The 24,028-nt window shown below is 39.5% G+C and overlaps 1 protein-coding gene across 1 annotated transcript in view; it reads right to left on the bottom strand.

The window, feature by feature from the left end:
- The window catches only part of LOC117830661 (potassium/sodium hyperpolarization-activated cyclic nucleotide-gated channel 1), an 88,368-nt gene that overhangs the window by 15,283 nt on the left and 49,057 nt on the right, over positions 1-24,028 (bottom strand). Inside the window, exons 4-6 of the mRNA XM_034708868.1 lie at positions 19,746-19,964; positions 11,987-12,133; positions 6,515-6,755 (exon numbers count right to left, since the gene is read on the bottom strand). Of these exons, the coding sequence (XP_034564759.1) occupies positions 6,515-6,755; positions 11,987-12,133; positions 19,746-19,964 (607 nt within the window). The remainder of the gene's footprint in view (positions 1-6,514; positions 6,756-11,986; positions 12,134-19,745; positions 19,965-24,028) is intronic.

Consider the following 24,028-nt stretch of genomic DNA (forward strand, 5'->3'; position numbering starts at 1 on the left):
GTGTATTGCACATAAAGTATTCATCAATGTTACCAGGGACAGGTATCTTAATCACATAGTAATAATATACAGCAGTTATGGCATTTAAGAAAATATTGCCTGATATACCTGTGATTGGACAATATTGGCCTGACGATATCGGCAGTCTGATATCAGTCAGTCTATTGTACCATCTGACCCTTATAATACCTGATCTCATCAGTGTTTCATGAATCAGTTACACCAAGCATAAAGTGCACAATGAATCAACATCCATTCATCCTGCCTTTTTCCTTCTCTTTGTCTTTCACTCCTCCTTGATTTCTCTCCAGTCTCGTTCAGCTGCCAGCAATCGCACAACCTCCACCCACATTTTGCACTTCTGTCCAATCTACAGCTACTACTTCCATCTTCATTAAATCGTTAAATGTTAACTTGTCATAGTGCGAGCTTTCTCAGCCATGCCATGAGCTATCATGAAAATAGTGCTCTGAGTGTGCAAGGTGTGAGAGCGTCACCCTCAAGCTGTGGGTGTGAATAAGGTGTTAGCACTGTTATGATGGAACAATCCCTTTTAAGTGGTGTCTCTATTATCATGTGCACAACAAGAGACACAGAGATAAAGAAAAAAACATCTCTTGGTAACTGTAATTCCTCAAAGGGAGAAAAACAAGGTACACAAAGACTGATAGTGAGTGGTTGATACATAAGTCTGCATGCTGTGCAGAGCCTGAACCATTTATGTTTAAGCTAACTACAGTACATTTCTACAATGTTCCACAAAATGATAAACATATAAACATCTTTCAAAAAAGCCCTTAGAAATATATTTTACTTTCTTGTGTATGTGTTTTATGAGGAGATTTATGCAGAATTCATGTCCATTCATGGCTACCAAATATAAGCTAGCTTAAGTAGCTAGCTTAAAATTTGTAAATGGGAAGAACTGGTTCAGCCTGGCTCTGGCTAAAAGCATAAACTTTTATACTATGATTGCAAGTGAGCTTCAGATATACTGTTGTATACTGTTTTAAGTGTTTTTATTTAAGATTTGGGTTACATAAACCTGGCAGGCATTCCTTGCTTCCAGTCTTTATACTGAGTTAAGCTAATGTTACTTCATATTTGTTACACACATTTGAAGATGGCATCCATATTTGCTTAGCACAGCAAGAACTATGGAAACAAAGGAAAACAGACAGCATGGCTCTGTCTAAAGGTACTATCTGACTTCCAGAAGTTCAAATCTTACATATTACAATATTATGTACGTTTTTTTTTTTACTGTACATAAACTGAAGAGTCTTGTTGTTTGTCTGCCTCCTCTTTTACTTTCTTGTGTATGTGTTTTATGAAGAGATTTATACAGAATTCGTGTCCATATACGCCTATCAAATATCAGTTAGTTTAATGAAATAGCTTAAAAATTGAAAGTTGGGGGAAACTGTTAAGCCTGGCTCTGGCTATAGGTAAAAAAAACTTAAATACTATGGTTCCAAGTGAGCTTCAGATATACTGTTAAGTGTTTTTATTTAAGATTTGGGTTACATCAACCTGGCAGGCATCCCTTGCTTCCAGTCTTTACGCTGATTTATGCTAATGCTACTTCATATTTGTTCTACAGATTTGAAGAGGACATCCATATTTGCTTAGCATAGCAAAAACTGTGGCAACAAGGGAAAACAGACGGCATGGCTCTGTCTAAAGGTACTATCTTACTTCCAGTAGTTCAAATCTTACATATTACAATATGGTATATATATATTTTTGTACTGTACATAAACTGGAAAGTCTTTCTGTTTGTCTGCCTCCTCTGTATTGTATTGTGATGTCTCGGATACAATAACAGAATAACCTTCAGAATGTTTTAGACAAAGCTGAAAGAGATAATCCAAAAATCCCTGAGGAGCATTAACTGTCTAGCTGCCTAAAATCATTTCCTGGATGTATAAATAAGGCCTCCTGAGGTCAGGTTTCAAGGGAGCAGTTTGTTCAGACTCCTGTTAGTGCAGCACTTAAGTCACTATTGCTCAGAAAAGATAAACTATTTGATTAATGTTAATGTGGGCTGTTATTCGCCTGAAATGGACAAAGAGATTTAAGAATTATTAAAAATGACTGCTAATTGTAGCTCTACGCCTCTGCTTACACCCACAATAACAACACGTTTTTGAGAGCACAACATTGACACATGCTAATTTGTAGTTGATTTGTTGAACCCTTGCCACTTGCAAAAAGTTACTTATGAACAATTTAAAGTTATGTGGATACAATGCAACTTATTCGACGGTTTGAATTATAAAACTTTGAGTAACACGTGCAGAATGTTCAATTGTACTGCTTGGCAATTGTCACACTGACCTAACAGTGTATAACAACAATAAAACAGAGATGCAACGTCCTGCCAGCTTTCCACTTGTGAATGCAGCCCAGACATTACAGTACACACAATCAAACTACATGCCTCTTTGCAGGTGTCAGAGAATTTGAGTATTACCAGAAGCAGATTATTGGCTCAAGCAACAGCAGCAGATCAAATTTTTTTCTCTGATTTTGCCTTCCTCTGTTAGAAAAGCAGTTTCAAACTGTGCTAATTCATTCTGACAGGCTATACTGAACTCCAGTGGTGAGTGATTGTTTGGGAACATGAAGGGATCATGGTGACAATGAGCTGACAGAGAGCTGACAAAGAGCAGGAGTTTGTATTTTAGGGCTCTGCAGTTTTAACATAATATACAGTACATACAGTATATTGTATTCAGCTATACTGTGAGCTAAAGGTATCATTATAATTACAGACTATTATAATGAAGGTAGGACTATTGAAGTAAATTGAACTCCAGCTGTCTTTTCACTTGCTGCTTCAGACACAGTTTAGAGGCCTATTTTACCCTCAGCTGTGACAAAATTGCTGACTTGGAGCAGACTGACATTTTTAACCTCTTCGCACTGGCATCTGAAATACAAGTGTGTGCACATCTGTTGTCCGGGGAGTGTTTGTGTGTGTTTGTATAAGGCCAGGCCCTGTTAACAGTCGCCATAATGCGGTTTGACACGTGTCAGTTGCCTCACCAAAGAGCGTCACCACTGACCCCAGGAGCACTGCTGATAATTTGCCATCACTTCATGTGTCACGTACTCTCATGGCAACCGACCCCCCCCCCCCTGTTGCCCTTCTCCCCTCATGGCAGCGACTGAAGAGAGGAAGTCCCACATGACTCAGACATTCAAGCCCAATAGGGATTTTCATCCACTGTCTGTCATTGTCCTAGCATTACACTCTATTAGTCTCTTATTCTCAAAGTGACTTCACTGCTGAGCTGTGTGGCAGCGATATGTAATCCCATCTACGGTGGCCCGGGAGTGATTACTATGATATCTTTTTAGCATGCAGGCGTGGCGTTGACCGTGGATGGAGGTGCTTTTTGACCTACTGTCCTCAAAGATGTCCTCCTCATTACTATGCTAATAGTTTCATGTGGCCTGCCTTGGTTTTTGTTGCCCACTCTCCCTCCCTCTGTTTCTATCACACTGATTTCTTATTCTGTCCACGCTTTGGCCTGGTTGTAAGGAGAGTGTGAATCATCTGAGAAAAGGGGAGAAGAGCGAGGTGCCTGGCACAACCAGCTGCTCCCAACTCAGGACTCATAACTAATGCCATACAAACAGGGGGGGGGGGGGAATACCAGCTGGGCAGAAGGCAACAGCAGGTGGCCGGGCACCAACAGAACATGGTAAAGTATGAAGTGCATCATTATTGCTTGGACACATCTTTAATTAAAAGATTAAAAGATTCATTCAGTGAGAACATACACTGTGTGATGTGTTTGTTGTTTTCCCTTTTGTTGATCAGATATTAGATACTCCTCAACCTCCTAGCCTTACTAATTGCTCTCATGAACTCCTATTGTATTCTGCTGAATCAATATAGACCCAACTGTAATTTGGGAATTACTGTTCATAATGAGAACCCATGTTATCAGCAAACTTAAAGAATGAATGAAGAATGATTTTTGCTACAAAATAACATTTGCAGAGTTTTGTTCAAAGCTTGTTGAAAAACACCTACAATACCAAAGTTGCAAGGTTAGCCCTGCCTTCTTAATAAGAAGGGACATGAACAGTGACTTCCCAATGGAGCAATAAATGGTTCCACCCATCAGTGAGTTCAGTCATGAAGAAGCCTTTTGGATAACAGGTGTAACATCCTCAACAACCAAGTCCAGTTGTCTTTCGGATTATACTTTAAGTCACAATGACCTGGGTGACTGAGAACTAGAGATGTGTGTGTGTGTGTGTGGTTGACTAAAGGCTGATATATACTTCTGCATCGCCCATACGCAGCAGGGGCTGACGCGGACATAAGCCCCACATACTTGTGCGTTGATGTGTCTGTGTCGCAAAGCAATTCTCCGTTGAGGGCAGTGTGGTCTCTCTGATATCCGGTCGCCTGCTTCCGGCCTCGCTAGGATTTCTGTTTACTTTTCCACAGCGAGTCAGAGCGTGTTATGTTAATCTACAGCTGATACATGTTGCTGTTTATCATGCACACATGATTACAGTGAAGAATAGAGAGGGGGAGATGAAATACATGGCCAATGTTCGGCTGATGTCCGGGATCCCGGAAGTACTGTAAATGCAGGAAATGCAATGCCGCCGAGCGGACCATTCAAAGGGTTTGCGGTCTGCGTCGATTCTACGCGTAGTTACATTTTGGAGGAGGTGCACGCCAGCTACGCGCGTAGGCCTCTGCGTAGGTACGGGAGCTACGCGGACCTACGCCTTCGATTCGAAGCAGAAGTATAAATCAGCCTTAAACAATTAAACATCACCATCAAATTATTAATATCTTATTATTGTTAAAACAAACGTTCATTTATGTATCATTCTCAATAATTTGAGAATGATACATATGATACATGATACATTTTAAACTTAAATACTAAGTTTAAAATCACCCTGCAAATGTAACTATGCTACAAATTATAGCCCGCCCCAAAAAACAGGGAGAAAACATAACTGTATGCTCGAGCTCTCTCTGGGGCTTCTGGGTACTCTGACATATGAGTCCAAAACTAGCAGAAAAGAGTGTCATATTCCATCATTTCAACTGTCCTCTAACTGGGAACAAAAAGTATTCAAACTGCTTTTTTTTTGTTGATAAATGCAGCCACATTCACTGCCATTATGATCCATTTGTCAGAGCTTTATTTGCCCAAGGTTTTATCCTGACATTTCTGCTTAGTTTCTTTAACACGGTCCACTTGTTCTAAGCCACAATGGCTCTCTGGCTGAACGTCTCGGGAGCTGCAGTCCCACGGGAATAATTGTTGGCACATATCTTCCTATATGACATGTCCACTCTATGCAGAATTTGAAATGCCCCCTTCCTCCGGCAATCCCATATTTTAAGCCGCTAACTTTGACAGCAATTTTGTCTTGTGAACAAAAAGCGAAAAAGACGAATAATTCCTTTTTGATTCTCTGCCTTCCCCAAGCTCGCCTGTGAGACAAGCGCTGCTAGCAGCAGACACACCAAAGCCAAGGTATTCTTAGACTCCTCAGCCTGCCTCCATAGTGGGGATGAACTCGTGAGATAAAATATGCAAGAACCTCTAAAATAGGAAACTTTGCTTTGCTTTCACATTGACAAAATCTGCAGGCAGGCAATGTCATGTCTGAGTAAACAACTTGCGATGAAATTACATTTGACTTTTAAAACATTAATGCTGTCTGGAATGTTTTGGAGAGGTAATGGGGCTGGTTCAGAGAGAGAAAAAAAAAGACAGAGGAAGAAGACAGAAAATGAAAGAGCAGAGGGGAAACAGCTCCTGGCTTTTGAACGACATGCTGCTCTTGTCAGTGTAAAGTATAGGCAGCAGCAGGAAGAACGTATGGAGGGGGGAGAAGAGTTCATGCATGTGTATGAGAGGGTGAGGATGAGGGTGGGGGAGGATCCTCTGTGTTTCCTAAGGGATGCCTGATCCACGCCTTGGCCTACTCCAACAGCCAGATGAGAGGTTATGTAACCGCAGAAACTGACTAACGTCCAACACTGGTTAATGAGAATCTACATCCACAATAAGTTCACTTCAAACGGCATCAAACGCACGACCCCGGGCTAGAATCACGTCTCAATATATATATGTAATCGTATGAGCGTACTGCAGGAATGCATGTGTAACTGTGAGGGTGGTGCACGCATGACAGTGCCAACATGTATAATTCACATTTGCCATTTCACTTTAACATTTAATGGAAGGAAATTAGACAAGCAGATTCATTGTCATGCTTTACATCCCTTGTAAAAACACACATTTAACATCAGGCTTTCATGTAGATCTTTAAGTTTCTGATATGCCAAACTTTTATAATATTTCAACCAGGACCATTTTTTTCTATTCTCTATTGTTGTATTATTGTTTGATAAAAAAAAGCCTCTTGACCACTTTGTTTTTCATAAAAGTGCAAATAAAGGAAAAAAAAAAACTGAGATCAAAACTATGCCTCAGGTTGTTTTGTTTTTGTACCATACCTCCAAAGTAGGACCCATCCGTCAGCTTCATCTCCTTGTTGAATTTGGTGATAACACTCGCAACACCATGTTGAATGAAGTACATCTTCTTCCCCACTGTGCCTTCTCTGATAATGTAGTCGTTCGGTTGAAAGACCTCAAACTTCAGTTTGCTCAGCATCCCCGTCACGAAGTTGGGGTCCGCGTTTGCGAACAAAGGCATGGTGGCCACAAGCTTACGGCAGTTGAAGTTGACGATTTCCTGCAGGAGAAGAAAATACATTTTGGTTAAATAGATGACATCATGGAACACATAAGTCCCTTATTTGCATTTTAAAGTTGAAAAAAGGAGTTGAAGTTATGTAGTCAGCCATAAAACACCATCACAAATCCTTCATCTCTGCCTCTTTTATCTCTGGGCATAAATGAATTGGATGCATATTGCTGCTTTATCCCTAATACTTCTAAAGCACTTCCCATCACCCCTGAGAAGAAACTTTCTGGCACGCGAGCCACATCCTGATGAGTTTGCCCTGCAGGGCCGGCTGCAGGCCACGTCTCCGCTCTCATCCTGTCCCCTCAGACCCAGCAGGAGATTAGGAGCGTGTTGTCTGTTTACCCATACATCTCTGTTGCTGTGCAGATGGAGCGCGGGGCATTTGGCATCTTGTGGTGGTGTGTTGTTGACCCCCCCCCTTGACGGATAACTCTCCTCCAGTGACAACAGGACATTGACGGAGAGATAACCAATCTCGGGGACGCTTGCTAGCTAGAGATGTTAGCACAGTCTCAGATGCCGGTGTCAGCTAATGCCACGGGGCTCTGACCTCAATCATGCACCAGAACTAATGAATTAGAGAGTAAGCAGTTTTCATGCCCAGCCAGGAGGCCTCGTGGGGAAACAATCTTTGGCTATGCCTATTTAAAGATTTGTCATATGGTGGGGAATAAAGACAAGACAGAGGAAAGGAGACAAGGGGTGTGTGGAAGGAGAGAACAGCCAGCAGCCTGGATCATGCCAGCCTATTAATGAAAAAACTGGATACATTTCTTAATCTTAATACTCAATCAGTTTATTCAAATTTAAACTCCCCAAAGACAGGCAATCCGTCAAAAATATACAATTTGTCGCTTCATTAGTTATTTCCCTCTGTCATTTGGTCATATTGTTGTGATAAAGTGGTGAGCAGGAGCTGTAAAATTATCTTTGTTGTTGCATAAATGGACCCTCAGTTTTCTTGTGCCCCTCTGATTCCAGACCATATCAGTGGAATGCATTTTTCTTCAGCTTACAATCAGTTACCGGACATTAGAGCGTCCTTGAAAGCAACACCTAGGAGGTTTAAAGTGGTTTCTGTCCACAATGGCAGAACAATAACAAACAGTTCAATCTGATGGATTACCCACCTCAATAAGTGTCACAAACCAGGTGTTATGGTTCTTTGTGAAACAGTAAGAATAAGAGAAGTTTCAGATCTTAGATGAAAAATTAATTATAATACTCTTTTTAGACAGCAGAGGATGCTTCTGCCTTTGTCCTTTGTTGATTCCTTAGCAGTCCATCAAGCAGGGGCGTGTCCAGTCCTTTTTGACTTGGGTGGCCCAGCTCAGGAACTGACTCATGCAGGGGTTGGCTTTATTTATCCTTTGTGTCCTGGCCAATCATATCTACTAGTGGTGTCGCAAATGACGTTAATCCTGCACTTAACCTTTTAGGGGTATTTATTCTGCGGCTAATCAGACATCATTATGTATCATTATATGGTCGTCTATCACAGAATCGCTGTTATTTGATATTATTGAAATCTTAGGCTATACATCGGGTACCTAATCATGAGTTTTCCTGTGATTCACATCCTCATCCTGCACACTGTCTGTCCAAATACATTTTCTGGCAAAGTTTTGGAACTCAAACATTTCCAATTAATGTCTTTCTGACAGTTAGACAGTGTGCAAGAGCTTGCTTGTAATTTTTGAGCTTCATTACCTGTAACCTTCCCAAACCCCTCACGAAACCCCAGAGCTGTTTCATCCACTGAAGCACAGTTATTATAGTCATAATTGCTTGAGCCAACAGCAGCACACCTGGTTAACAGACACTAAAGACTTTCCAGAATCAGTTGAAGTATACTTGGACTGATTTCACAGCCCTTCTTCGGACTAAAATGAGCCTGAGTGCTGCTGAGTGGAGCTGATTCTGACCCCAAATTGATCCATAAGTTGTCGACACCCCCCAAAAAAAGGGTGCAGGAACAAAACGAGTCGACACTCGGCTGCAATCAGTCCCACTCTGATACTGTCCCAGCTGGTCAAACAGGACCGGGTCTGGCTTGAAGAGTCGTATTGATTTCTGCAGTTAAATGGTGAGGGAGTAGGACACAGCCTGAGGATACAAAAACACAACAAAGCTGGCTGCTCTCTTTGGCTCTCCATCAAAAAAACCCAACTTATGGCCACTTTACTACAGAGGTCAGAGGCTGAACCTTACACAACAGAGAGGATGCCATCAGCTGTGCCACACTGACAAATCCTGAGGTAGACAATTAAGTCAGCTATAATTTATTTCTGTTTGTGAAGTGTTACAGTTGCTTTGAGTCTCAAAAGCAGGGGTCGTTTAGAGAGGTGGCATTGGCATATTAATGAAGGTTGGCATTAGTTATCTGGCTTTTAAAAAAGACAGTCTAAGAACAGGGGAGGTGAAGACAGAATTTAAAAGGGGCAAGAGAAAATGATCGAGCTAAAACCTTGCAGTAACATCAGCTGAATAGCTGTAAGATCACGGATAAGGAGGCACACTATCTTCTTATTTACCAACCTAACTTTGCATGCATTTCAATTTTGATTAAAATATATGGATGCTACATAACATACACTTTCACAGCCAAGTTTCTGCAAAATTTGCATTTTACTGTTTTTGGCACATTTCAAGCTATATCTCTTTTTAAATTCAAGAGCTGTTGTTGTTACATAAAACACATTTCAATATGAGATAATCCTCATGTTTCCCAAAAATATAGACACATTATTGGATCAATACTCAAGTGACCTAATTCTATGATGCGTAATTAGAAAAAAAAACACTCCCTTGCATCACATTCAGTTAGTAGCACAGTGCGGCAATAACCCAATTAATAAGATTATAAAACCAGCCAAAAGTTGCTTTGATGGCTCTACAAACAGTGTTCTGATTTTTTATATCTTCCTGTGCAAAAACACTGAGCCAACAAAGAGAAAAAGGTGCAGTGAAGCTAGTAAACACGCAGGAGAAGTAAGAAAACCACAGGGACCTCATTTAAAATCATAACAGGAGACAAAACTTTTGAATTTTAGCCGTGTCTCGGGGTAATTTTCAAGTCTCTGGGAATTAGTGCAAGAAAATAGCTGACAATTAAAAAAATGAGTCACACAGATGGTTTTTGCCTTTGCATTTCAAGTAGTTTCCCAGTCAACCTGAGTCTTCTACCTTCTCTCGGAAGAACAGACTACTGAAATCAATCACAACTTGTGCATCTTTAGAACAGTTATTCGGTGAAATAGCAACGTAAGCTACTCCTGTCCTGTTTTGCTCCGTGGCGACTCAGTTTGTTTTTACCGGTGAGTCCCGTGGGCACAAAGCCTTCCCCGTGTGACGCTGTCTCTACGCAGATATTAACTTTGCTTGCTCTGCACAGGGAACTAAGCCTGCAGGATTTTTCTGTGTAGTAAGTCGTACCTTTAAATCCCTGCACCTCCCTGTGAGTGTCTGGGATGGTGCAGCGACTCCTCCTCGCCTCAGCGTTCCACTCTGCAAGGTGACTTAATGGGGCTACATGAGGAATGGTAACAATACCAAACTCACTTTACTTTTCATTTCCTTTCCTTCTCTCTGCATAGGTACTCTCCCATGTAACCTAGCGTAATTACAGTGTTATCTGGCCATAAGAGGAGGTCAGCCAAGAACTGAAAAAACAGTCAATGACTGCAAAAATATGACCTCTGATTCCCCTTTTGGGTAAATCATCCACAGTACACTCTGATATTAAGAAAAGTGAATCCCAGAACCTCCATGTTAGAGACACTACACTGGTTACTGGTTTCTTTCTGCTTTCTTTTTATGTTTGGCCAGATCACAAAGGTCCTTTATTGCTTCTCTGTTAAACATGTCTAATGTAATGCAATTAAAGTACCAGCAAGAAGGTCTTTGGTTTTTATGCCCCTTAACTTTGGAACTCACTGCTTCTGGATCTATCAACATGTATCCTATGTTTCAACCTGAGTTTCTAGAGATGTATTCTTTTACAATGACATTTCTTTGAGTGACCACTTGAGGCTAGCTTTAAAGTTTAGGAAGCCTCATTGGAAACGTTACTAAAATCAATCAATCTGTATTCGTATAGCGCCAAATCACAACAAACGTTATCTCAAGACGCTTTTACAAGCATGGCAGGTCTAGACCATACTCTATGTTAAATTATTAACAAATACCCACCACAAGCATTGCACCTTGCAGTATTTAGCTAGTTACAACTGCAAGGGAAACCTCCAGGAGAACCAGACTCATGTTAGACCGCCATCTACCTCCACTGTAAAATGTCTATAATTACAGCAGAATTGAACATGCTTACAGACTGGTTAAAAAACACTTTTGGTTTCAGTTGCAGGGGTGGAACTTTCTATGCTTTGATTGTATAAAGGCTTTACATAATTGTGGACGTGGCTGAGTTGACTGACAGGTGGGAGAGTTGTAGGTGTAAGCCTGGAGGCTTAAGGCCCGCCTCAAACACACCTGCTTGCCAGTTAGGCTATGTTATGTTTCTTTATTTATACTCAATGGTTTCCAAATTGTTAGCCAGGTTGAGTCAGCATTTTCAATATGGCATCCGTTACTTCACCGCCACCTCTGTCAAAACTAACGGGTGACGTCACTGAAACTAAGCTTATTTTCTAAACAGCAGTTTTAAATTGTAGTTTTTTAAAATTAATCTATTTGTAAAATTTCATTGCTGTATTCTATTTATAAATGTTATGTTTCGTTATAGATATTTGCTCATATTTTGGAAGTTATTTCTATATATGAAGAACTTTGGGAACACATTTTTGAATGAAAGAGACCTAATAAATAAAGTTGATTTAGGTTGTTTTTGTACGCCCTGAGACTTGTAAATGATGCAAATAAAAGAGGGATTGTTTCAGTTGTTATCAGAAGCTTTTTTTTTGTGGTGGAATATTCTATTTTAGTTGGTCTGGGTTCACAGAGGATGATGCAGAGGAGAATCCTTTTTTACTCTTTTTCCTCTGATCTCATTAGAGGCGATGACAGCTGTAAATACACTTTTTTCTCTTCTTTCATGTTCTAAAACTAACACCAGCCTACCTGTCAGTTTTTTTTCTCTTTTAAGATTTGTGGTGCTCTAAATATAAAACCAAAGCTTTCAAATGGAAACCCTCAAAGAGATTTAAAAACGAAGTAAAGGAATGAATGCATGAACTCAGGTTTAGGTGGAAGGGTCTCACCTCTTTGAGCGGGTCATTCAGTTCGCTCAGGATGTTGTCCTCGTCGAAGATCTTGCCTTGGTAGCGATGTTCATAATAGTCGTGGATTTTCTGCCTCATGTCTGCTGGAAGCTTGTGGAAGGACATGTATTGCTCCACTTGTTTGTACTGGAATGACAGAAACAGATCGATATCAGTTCAAGTAAGCATACACCAAGCATACGTTTAGGGTTCATACATCTAAATATACAGCTTCATACTTCACATAATCTGTCCTCACGTCTCTGTATTGAGGACAACCTTTTCTCTCACACAGTCACAGTGCCCTGTCCTGGTTCTGTGTGTGGAGGCAGAGACAGAACGAGGGAGGCAGGTGGTGAGCGAACGAGTACAAGCTTGGGGCTATGTCAGACCAAGGTAGCATTTGCGATTATCTCACCCATGCAGGAAGCTCTGTTCTAAAAGGCGACTGAATTATGATATGATGGGAACTAGCAAGTTTACCTAATATGCTGGAGAACTGTAAAAACGATGAAAACAACGAACCGAATGAAACAGATTGCAGAAGTGATGAAGTGAGAACTATTTGCATGATTTCACCTGAACAGTCTGTTGTTATATCTCTTGTCAGCACGATATTTTAATAGATGGTGCCTGAGTTTAACTTCCTAAGCTCACACTCCTTTGTCTGTTGTTCTCTTGTTTTGCTTCAAAATGTAAGGAAATTACCTTAAAATTGTCTGTTGTGTGATTTCTGCTGTACAATTTCAGTTGTTTTGCTAACATGCTGTTACATGCCATTACAGTTTATTGATTAGCAACTTCTCATACAGGACACATATTAAGGAGTATAACTGACTTGTTCTTTTTGCTAATAAAAGGAAAAAAAGTTGGGGGCACTAATGCAAATTATAATAAAATATTTTGTGTCATTTGTAGTTTTAATATTAAAATCATGCCTAAATGAAGAAGTACTGACTATGTTGTGTAAAAATTTCAAAACTATAATCTTAATTGGGATGCTAATTAGGAAAACGTCACCTGTTGTGTTGAAAAACCTAGATTATCAGTACATATATTTGAAATTATGTCGTTGTGCATCTTCTTATATCCCAAATGGGATGAATGCATGTTAAATGGGAGTGTCCAGGGTTTTTGGTTTATGAGGTAAAGTATTAATACTGTAATGAAAAAAAACTGTTTTACAGTTTCCAATGGACCCTGCTGCATGCCTTTCAAATATTGACTCTCACCCTTCCCTTTTGAACATAACTCAGAAAGTCTGACCAGCAGGCCTGAAACCTGTGGAAACCTTACGATATCCCATGACTCAATAATGCACCAATGAACACATTTTTAGGGTGGAAGATGTTGATATCTGACTAAATCTACATAAGAATGCTCTGTCTATGTATTTATTATTATCCTGGTGTTGTGTGGACTATCTTTGTAGAGTTGAGTATCAAAAAATAAGTTGAAAACAAAAGAAAATAAGTAAGATTTTAAATGAAACCTTCAGAGGTAACTATATTTTACATTAAGGCAAAAATAATAAATTATTTATTATTTTCAAAAATGATAAAGATATAAATCTTGCATAAACACAATATAGGGTACATTTTATGAATTATTTAACATGTAGTTTCCACATAATACAAGATTTTCTGTGTGAATTATTTATTTTAAAGGGATATACCACCAAAAAGTTGATCGATTTGAAACACTTAACTAAAGTACACTAAAATTATCAATCCTTCCTGTGTTGAATAGAAAGAGGGGAGAAAGAGGAATGGAGGAATTGGTTGGATAAAGAGAGAGAAAGAAAATAGATAAAGGAAAGGTTGAAATATTATTTGGCTACACTATCAGAAGACCAGATGGCCTGTAACAGTTGTTTCTTTTTTTGCACTCTGCATGCATAGCTGGATGAAGGACTTTTCCGGTTGTGCAATACTGCTAGTATAAAAGATGGGAGAACCCTCCTGTTCCTGTTAATTAATTGACTCTTAGAGGGAGTAAAAAAAATCTGTCCACATTGACCTGAAAGCAAGGCTCTGCCCCAAGGAGAGACAGAGAAAGAAAATACTTTAGCTCTTCTACTTTGATTAGTCTCTGTTTTCTCACGCAGCTTCTTTTTTTTCCACAGACATGGCTGTGAAAACAATCTGCCCAGACACTCTGAGGTCCCTGACACCTGAAAATAAACACTGTCTCTCACACTGCCTCTGGTAATCACAGAGCAGTAGGTTAGAGACAACAGCAGCTGGAGGCTGGGAACCCAGTCCAGTATCAGGCTCTGTGGCCAGTTTGACGCAAGCAAGGCTTACAAATCAATATTATTTGAGTCTCAATTCACCATAGTTACACAGCCTTTTTCCTCTGACATAACGCCCAGGGTGTGGACCTCTTACACAGTTACAGTGTCACACTCCTTCAAGTTTAAGAATATATTTAGGTAGGAAATTTACAAATTGTCTGTCTAAAATCGGTCCATATTAAATTAAAGACAACATATCTGATAGCTCAAAGCAATTAATAGACAACAGCTAATGTAGCATTTAGTTTGTTCCTAGCTAAAATTACAGTGAATAATTAAACAGGATAAGACACAAAAGGGCATTAATCAATGTCTAACAGACATATCAGCTAGCTAACAGCAATGCAAGCTAAGAATTGGTTGAATTCTGTTGTTAGATTTTGTGACTTGACTGCAGTAACATTGCTGTATTTAGCTAACATTACCATTGGCTAATACTTTCCGCCTTTCCTTTGTCATTTATTTCTATCAACAGTTCTGCCTGCAGAATAATTAAACAGGATAAGACACAAAAGGGCATTAATCAATGACTTACAGTATCAGCTAGCTAACAGCAATGCAAGCTATCAATTGGTTGAACTCTATTGTTAGCTTTTGTGACTTAGCTGCAATAACATTGCTGTATTTAGCTAGCATTACCATTGGCTAATAAATTACGTATTTTCTTTGTCATTTATTTTTCTCAACAGTTGTGCCAGCAAGGAAGTGGTTGACTGCTGACCACTTCCCAATTAGCTAATATGTGATCAAAATGTGTCCAAATGTCTCTTTGAATTCCTCCCTTTGTATTCAGTTCCTGCTCAGTCAGGAAGTAGATCAATGATTTTTCAGTTTCCTAGAATCTTTATGACTTCCAACAACACTACAACATCAAAACAGCATTTGAGCTTTCCACCCTGTCAGTGACGTCAGAGAGAAATGACCACAGCGTTGAAATGGTCAATGGCTCTCTTATTGATTCCTCTTCTGATTCTGTGACTGTGTTTTAAAAAAAAAAAAAGGTCTCGACCAGGCCATTTTGTTCTTGGCGTTGGCGCTGTTGGCATTACTGTTGATATAACCAACCCTGAAGTGTAGCTTATCTGCAAAACAAATTACATCCCCTGGTTATGTATGTTTTCATGCATGCCCAAAATGTGGTAAATTTTAATTAGAAATTCAGTATATTGAAGATGGGGAGAAAAGCATGGGCCAGGCATTGAAAAACTGAGAAAGGATTGAAAGTGCACTCCCTTTTTATTTTGCTCCTAAATGTGTAATCTAGAACATGTTGTTGAAAGTAAGATATGCTAAATCATCTAATAAATGTTAATGGGAAAATTGGGTCTGCTTCTGTTTATCATTTGGAGAAGAAAATCAGGAATTGCTTTGACATTTTGGGACAAATTTGACTAAAAATCTGATACCACTTTTATGTTTGTGTGGTAAAAAAAGAAGAGTTAGCAGAGAGTTAGCTTGAAGGCAAAATAAGGCGGAGAGCAACTAGCTTGCGCTTTCCAAGTTAGTGTATAAACAAATTGTTGTTTTATGGGGTTTTGTATTGTATTTTGTCTTCTCCATTAAACCAAAACTTGTTATTTTTACATTTTTCCTTTTTTTCAGATTGAACAATCAAGGTATACCGTGATAAGTTTTAGTCATCATGCTAAGCTAAGTCAAGCTAAGTTAAGCTGCCTGAAGCTTTATATTTCTAGTAAGGGAGTGATTTAGCATATTTTTCCAAAATGTCAAACTATTCTCATCATGCATGGCTGCTTGCTTGTAAAGCAAAAGCCATATATAGTATTTTCATATTCTGATTTAAGTCTTTATTTTACTTCTTAAACACTAATAAGTGCACATTCAGGATTATCCGTTACAGACGAGTTTGCTGTTTTAGTTTCTCGTCTAGTATTTATTTTCACTACTTTTTAAACCTTATTTAACGAGGTCAGAGTATACGAGGGCAGAGAGTAGTTGAGTGGAGTTTACATTACCCTCTTAGCCATGTATGAACGGTAAGGCACAGCTCTTCAGCTGCTAGATGACACACAGCTGTATGCCAGATTACAGTGATTCAGCACCAGGGCATCACAGCAGGCATGTCTACAGATTATGCATGCTTTACATCGTCACTTCCTCTCACCCCCTCCTCTGATTTCTCTGATTCCCCTCCTTCTATTATCTCTTCTCTGTTTCATTACATTGTTTTGAAGATTTCTTTGATAGTGTTCACTTTTAGTTTTTCTTTCATCCAATTCTGAGGAACAGACTGCGTTATAAAAAAAGGATGCAAGAGCAAGTCAGCTCAGGACAAGGTGTTTACAGTTGGAGTGGAATCTATTGACAAGAATGATAGCTTCAATCATTCCACCTCTTCCTTCCTCATCCTCCGTCCTTGTCATAAAAATCCTCTGTCCTGGGCTAACCTCTAACCTAACACCAGCATCCATCTCTGCGTCCGTGTTTCCACGCCCCCAGCAGTAGCAGTGATAGATGTAATGACTGAGCACCCTGTACTCCTCCCTGCTGCTCCTCAGCCTGCTCCGCTGATATGCACAGCCATGCAGCAAATCAGCCTTGGCTGTATCTGGCTTCATACTGAGGCTCTGTTTCCACGAACATGCCATTCACAGCCTCAAAGCTGTCACTTTAATGTCTGGAGGGATGCTGAGGGTACGAAGTGGGATGTAGATTAAGCAGATTTGCTGTGGAGCAGATGTACATACATACTGAGCATGACACATGTCACTAATGCAAACTTTGAACGGCTGACTTGTTTGCTTTGGGCAACCTGCTGTCATTCATTTTTTAGTGGAATGTGCTGTGACATCTGTGGGTCTGATCAATCAGAAAATTATGTTTTAGGTAAAAGTAATTAAAATTCACGAAGAAATCAGCCCCATACTGGGGAATTAAATACCCATGCCACTGATTTTAGTGTAATTTGTCATTCAAAAACACTTTAACTGAGTATACTCTATCCCACCATACCTGTATTCTCTAATTCTGATGTATTCCGTTTTTCTGATCAGCCGATAGTTCAGTGTCACTTCAGACTAGAGTTTTTAACTGGACATATTGTTGATTTTGTTGAGGATGAAATTTCTTCCTCTTTTTCACCATCTGCCAGAGGATTATGAAACAGTATGATCCCATTTAGGTTGACCTGTCTAGAGTGACATTGACAGGATCAGGCTTTTCTATCCATGCTCTTCCACCACAGTTCCAAATTTGGCAAATTTGGATGCATTTATCATATTTACTTAATGATTTCTCAAAGACATCAGATATCATCTTTCTAACGTTGAGTTATATGTGCCGTATGTAACAACCATAGACTTTAAAGAAGAAGTTGGTGTATCCAGGCAAGCATCTCCCAATGTTCTGTGAATTTCCTTACAAAACTCATAGTTCAGTATTTGGGGTGAAACCATCTTCATTCGGACGATATTTGGTCTCTTTCCTAGTTCACATGCCCCATTCAAGACTTGTCAATCGCAGTTTGCCACGCCTTGAACAGAGCCTGCTTTATTGTTAGTTTTACTCTAAATTACATTATTATTATAATTGAAAATTCACCATGCTATGTTTGATGAGATTTAAAACTTAGTTTGAGGCCATTACCTCATTAGGAAAATGTTTACTGATGTAATAAATTAACTTGAATGGAAGCCAATTTCCTATTTGGTCATACATAATCCGTCACCCTTTTTCAACCAGTTCACAGTTGCCTCCTGCTTACAGCTAGACCGACTGCAGGTTAAACTTCACTTCTGAACCAAGAGGCAACACCCACTTCTTATACGGTTCTGTGATTACAACAACTAAAAGCAACACAGAAAGGTTGTTTCTTTAAACTGCTTTGACCATGAAAGCAGCTGGCAAGGTCAGGCTAGCGGTTCAGAATGAATTGATGACAGCTAAATGCTTTTATGTGCAAGTGTAAATTAATGAACTGGTATTTTAGCATGTCCTGTTATAGTCACAGCCAAGGTGACTCTGCCAATTCCCTGATAAGAATTATGGCAACAACCTTCTGAAGGATAACTGATGTGTGCTCCGTGTGTCAATTCTGGCCTGCCTTGGTGTGTGCGGCCGTCTCCGTACATGTGCACATAAATATATATGGTAGAGCAGCAGCAGATACATGTTATTGTGATCATCCTGAAGTATAAATAGTTGTTTGTAATTTAATGAAAATGTACCCCTACAATGCACTGCAGTTAAAGAGTTGCTATTGAGTCATCTGTCATGTTAGTTAGACTGTTAGTTAGACTGTTGGCACACTAAAACTCATGAGAATTACAATAATGTCTCTTTGTATTTTGCACACATAATTAATTAAGAATCTATCAGCAGATGGATCTAAAAGGAAAGAAAGTTACAGTCTTAATGTATTTTCCTGCGTGGCTCAATTATTCATTTGGTCTATCTAATTTCAAGGAACAAAACTTTGTTTTGAGGCTAAATCCAAGGATATTCAATAAAGCACTTTCACAAAAAAGATTGGAATCATTAATACTTGATATAACAGTTGCCAATGGACTGTTTAAAACTCTAATATATATTGTGTAAACATTAATGTACATTTTACGTAACTGGGACTTAAAATTGCATTGCTACCAACTTCTCTTGATTGATCTTTTACTTGACTGAGCCTCCTGAAATGATCTAAAATCAAGTTTATTTTTTCATCTGTTGTAGAAAATTCTAATATTTATGATAGATAAATCAGGGTCTAAGCTTACATCATCTTTGTAATCGCATAGGTTAAAGATCGCCTCCTCATTTTAATCATAACTACAGTATCTCCTTAAGTAGATCAAAACATACCATAGAGATCTGAAATCCCATGCACTACAATGCTGTATGCACGTAGAAATCTGCAGTGTAAGCATAGAAAAAAGTTAGGGAGTTGAAATCGGGCTCTTGCGTGCGAGCACAGAAGCACAACAGCCATGGCCTTGTGTTCTGGGAACCGCCCAGGCCCCCTCAGCGCAGATCACAGATGGTGGCTCGGCTGAAGTGCTGGATAATCACCCTCCATGCTACAGAAAATAAAAGTGATGTAATAGGGGCCGAATTGAAAGCAAAGAATAAAATGTGTTCACTGGCAGGATTCAGACAACGAGGCGGCCGGTCATGTCAAAGACCCTTTCACCCTGTTGGCCTTGTACGATTTGCCTAGGGATAGAAAATCTCTTTCTGAGTCCTCGCCTCGGATATAGTGAATTGTAAAGCTCGACACATTGGTCCACAGGGCCAATGTGAGATCCCCTAATTTGTTTTAGCGCCATGAGAAGGATTTTATGCCGTAGGCGTAGCAAAAAACGCTTGGAACAATAAAAAGACTGTCCCAGGTGCTCTTACTTACCTTGAACAACAAAACATTAATTACCTGATTTTTTTTTCTATATTGTTACTTAATCAAATTGACATAAAACCTCCTTAGGTATATGTGTGCTACTGTTTGGTTCTTACCTTCTCTTGATATTGCCTTCGTGAAGAGTCCAGTGATTGGATTAGCGCTGTAGCGTGGCCCACAAACATAGCGTAGCATGTGGCGCCTACAATCATACTCAGCATGGTGATCCACAGGTCGGACATGCTAACTGGCGCCCGGGCACCATACCCGATGCACAGCATGTGGCTCATGGCTTTGAAGAGGGCGTAGGAGTACTGTTTACCCCAGGAAACGTTCTATAAGAATGGAGAGACAGAAGAGTTGCAGGGAGTTACTACAGGGCAAATCTGGGAAGCCAATATGCAGAAACTGGATTCCCTAACCTCTACAAAAAATTCAAACAATCATCCTTATCATTCATTTTATTACACAGCGGCCCTTTTCCCTGGCATAAGGAAGCTTACATGCTGTTATATTTAAAGCTGCATTACAGGTATTTTATAAATTTGGAGGGTGATTGCGGGTATTTCAAGGTAGAAACTCAAAATTGGTTTTCTATGAGCTACTGCAAGACAACAGCTAATGTTAGCATACGACTTCAAAGCAAATATCACTCTAGCTAGGAATCTCCCACTTTCTTGTTGCACCTTGTGACACTACCAACCGATGATATCAGATTTTAGCCACTTCCTTGTTGACGTTGATAACTCTCTGAATCTCTGCCCAACATTTGGACAAGGCACTAGCCATTCACACTCTTCGCACAGCGGCCATTTTCCTATGATGTCACACTGAAGGTGGCTAGCTCCAATGGCGTGATTGCTTTTCTCTACCTTGCTTATCGCCATTGACTAAATATTCTAACAAATTTAACAATTTCACCACCACACTGATTACCACATTTTTAAAAGCCTAATGAAACATTGCTTGATAAAAAAACAGAAGATCATCAACAACATATCGTAACTTCACAACATATTTAATGACTCAATGGCCTTTTGTTTGACAACAGCTAACGCTAGACTTCTGCAAAATCCTTGCCAACATTGTTACATTGTTGCACCATGACATGGTGGAAATTCCTCAAGAATTAATTTCACAAGCTAATGGTAGTGTCAGCTAGCTAACGTAAATATTAGCTAGATATTGATTAAATTCTAACGTTAGCCTCTATGATTTATCTCTTGGAAATACAACCATGTGTTCCTCAGAATTTACATCATCCATTGCTTATTTAGATGCAGATGAATTGAAAGGCTAATTTCAAATTGTAATGTATTTTTAAGACGTTATTAAAGCAATTAAGTCTGCCATTTGAGAGAGAAATTGCTATCATGTGATTGTGGCGAGTACTAAAAAGTCTCATGCCCACAGTGAGTAGCTGAACTTTCTACCTGTCTTTTTTTCGTAGTCAGTATTAAGCCTTTCAACAGTCAAAACCCTTGCTGCTCTCCCCCAGCCTGAAGGATGGAAAAGAGCTTATACTTGAAGTGCTCAGAGCTGCATTATTTACAGAAGTCTGAGGCCCTGTTTCCCTTGAAATCCTGGGCATCCTTCACAGCATGGGGTAAAGAGAAAAGAGGGGAGGGGTGGCCTGGATTGTTCTGCCATCTCTTAGAGTTTTGGTTTTCACAAGGGCTGTAAAGGGATTCAGCGTGTTGGAGGCATAACAACAGAAACGCAGGGCTGAGAGGAAGGGAAGACAGAGCTGACAGTCCTGTAACATATCGGCTTGAATGTACAACAGTCTTCTTTGTTGCAAATAAAGTGAAACTGTCACAAAGGACTCTTTAGAACAGCTCTTTTTTTAAAAACTTAGGATGTGATTTGTGCTGGCTGAGAGTCGTTCCCTTTTATCGTTTTCAACATGCGTTCTGTCCGCAAAGTGACGTATCATGTTCCTCTAACTACACAATGACTGTGAGGATGCTGTTATCTAATAATGCGTCCAGCTGGGTTTATAAGAAGCATTTTCATTGTTGTCTCGTCAGGCCAAGTTGTTTGAAAAGAACTTGATCAGTCGCTGCTGCTGACTGGGACACAAGCAGAGATGCTGGAGCTTGATTCTGCCACTTCGAATCACCCTCCATGACTCCTTTGGAATATCATTAGTAGTTATATAAGTCTATTGTTTCTAAAAGATATAAACCTAAAGACTGGGGAGGTTCCTTGGAAAAGATGCCCCAAAGCCCTACCCAACATATTTTACAACCAAGTGACCACAAAGTTGTAGTTTTAGGATTTCTTTCAGAAGATTGGACGTGAACATACTGGCCCCACGTGAGCAATGAGAGACATTGTATTTTAGTTACAGTATCAAAGCAAATGTTTCTGGGGTCAGCATGTTTGAAGCAAAGCTCTTGTTGGCCATCAAACAGCATATAAAACCACCTCCCAACCCACTTTTCACTGATGCCATATTTGGAGACTTGGGTCTACAGCTTTTTTTTTTTAAGTTTTATTTTATTCTTAATATGTCTTCACCCTTCAGATATGACCATAAGTGACGCAAATGAGTTGATTTCAGATAAAAGACCCTTGTAACCTTTTGCACCTGAGCCTAAAACCCATTCTATAATCCACCTTTTAAACTCAATAGAAGGCTTAAAAATGTACTCAATTAAAAGCTGACTTCCAGTTTCCTTTTTTCCCCACCACATTTTGTTGGTCACAGTCTCAGAATTGTTTGTGTCCCAGAGTCAGAGCAGGATTTAGACTCCTCATTAACACAGTACTTGTCAAATGCTTGCCTTTTGCCCAGAGACATGCTAAATCAGCACTTAACAGCCCAACAAACCCATCAAGACTTCATGTGTGAAAGCCAGAATGTTAACTTGAAGGCAAAAGTGACAGCTCTTTGGTACGGGCTTAAAACCCACAGCAGAGTTGCTGACTTGTCCAATAGTTTCTGTGAGCAGGAACGCTGAGGAAGCACTCCATACACAACACCTATATCAGCCGAAAAAGAATACCTAATGAAAAGAAGATAACACTTTAAAAGAGTAAAGTCAATCTCTGTCTTCTTCACCACTGACTGACATAGTCCATGTTACATGCCTCACTGTGAAACAGCACATGCCACCATGTCTCCTTTCATCACACATTTCTACATTCTACTCAACTTCACGCCGTTCATCAACTAGAATTACAGTTAATCATGCTGTGGATGACTCACCCTCACTCATTTCTATGCTGATGAAAAAAAGGTGCAAATTACACATGCCAGAATTAATAACAAATAGCGTCCATTCTGTTTGTCTTGGTTGTTTAATCTCTTTTTAGCCAAAGGGAAAACAAGATACTGTTCTCAAGTCCCAAACGAACCACGTTTCAACCAAATATATGCCATAATGGAAATATTTGGAGCTGGAGCTTGGGAATAAACTAATCTCAAATGATATTTACATGAATTACAATAATAAGCTATGGATATTTTTAGTCCATATGAAACATCAAACAGTCTATAAGTCTTCAGTTTTCTGCTTGCATCCTGATTACATTGTACACACGCCCAATTCCCATTGCAAAACATTGTTGTAGCTTGTGTCAAAAAAATTGTGTTTTCTGTAAAAGAAGAGAAGTAACATTGAAGAGCACAAAGGTAAAAGAAAGGATAATCCTGTGTCCTTTAAAAGATGAGGAAATTACCGACACGACATAGCATCAGTCATTTAGAAATAAGTGGAAGCCCAGCTGAAACGCCCTCATGAGACATACTGTGTCCACAGTGGAAGGTTAAAAAGCATCGATTTTTAACCTGAAACCGCTTTACTGAGTGCGTCTCAAGGTAAAAAATTATCAATTCCACATCTTTCTACAAAATAAATAGACCTGACACCTGTGTGAAATGTCTTGAACCATGAACACTGAAGGAATCCAGATGCAAACAGGCTGAGACAGAAGTAAAGGCATTGCAAGCTGATGCCTCCCCTCCCCCACACGTGCACTGAAGCGCATTGGAGCATCACTGATTTAATCATTAAACCGCTTAATCCAGTATTTTCACCTGTTGTCTTTTTTCTTTTCTAATTGAAAATGGTTGAAGGTAATTTCAGCACACATAGTATATCTCAAAAGTTAAATACTGGTCCATCTGATTTTGTTGGGCTTCTTTCCATATAAAGATACTTCTCAAATATGCCTGATATCAAATTTCACACTATCAAATTATCATGTTATTAAAAAAAACAAAACTAGTCATACTCATCATATCAACAACTCCTACTTGGGGCCCCTTTCTGGGCAGAGATATGTTGTGTTTTACTTTGGGACACTGAATAGTCTTTTAACACAAACACATAGATAACAAACCCATCCAAGCATGTAACTGGAACAAATATCATTTGTAGGGTCATGGGTC

This window comes from Notolabrus celidotus, chromosome 19, assembly GCF_009762535.1.
Source record: "Notolabrus celidotus isolate fNotCel1 chromosome 19, fNotCel1.pri, whole genome shotgun sequence".
NCBI lineage: Eukaryota > Metazoa > Chordata > Actinopteri > Labriformes > Labridae > Notolabrus > Notolabrus celidotus.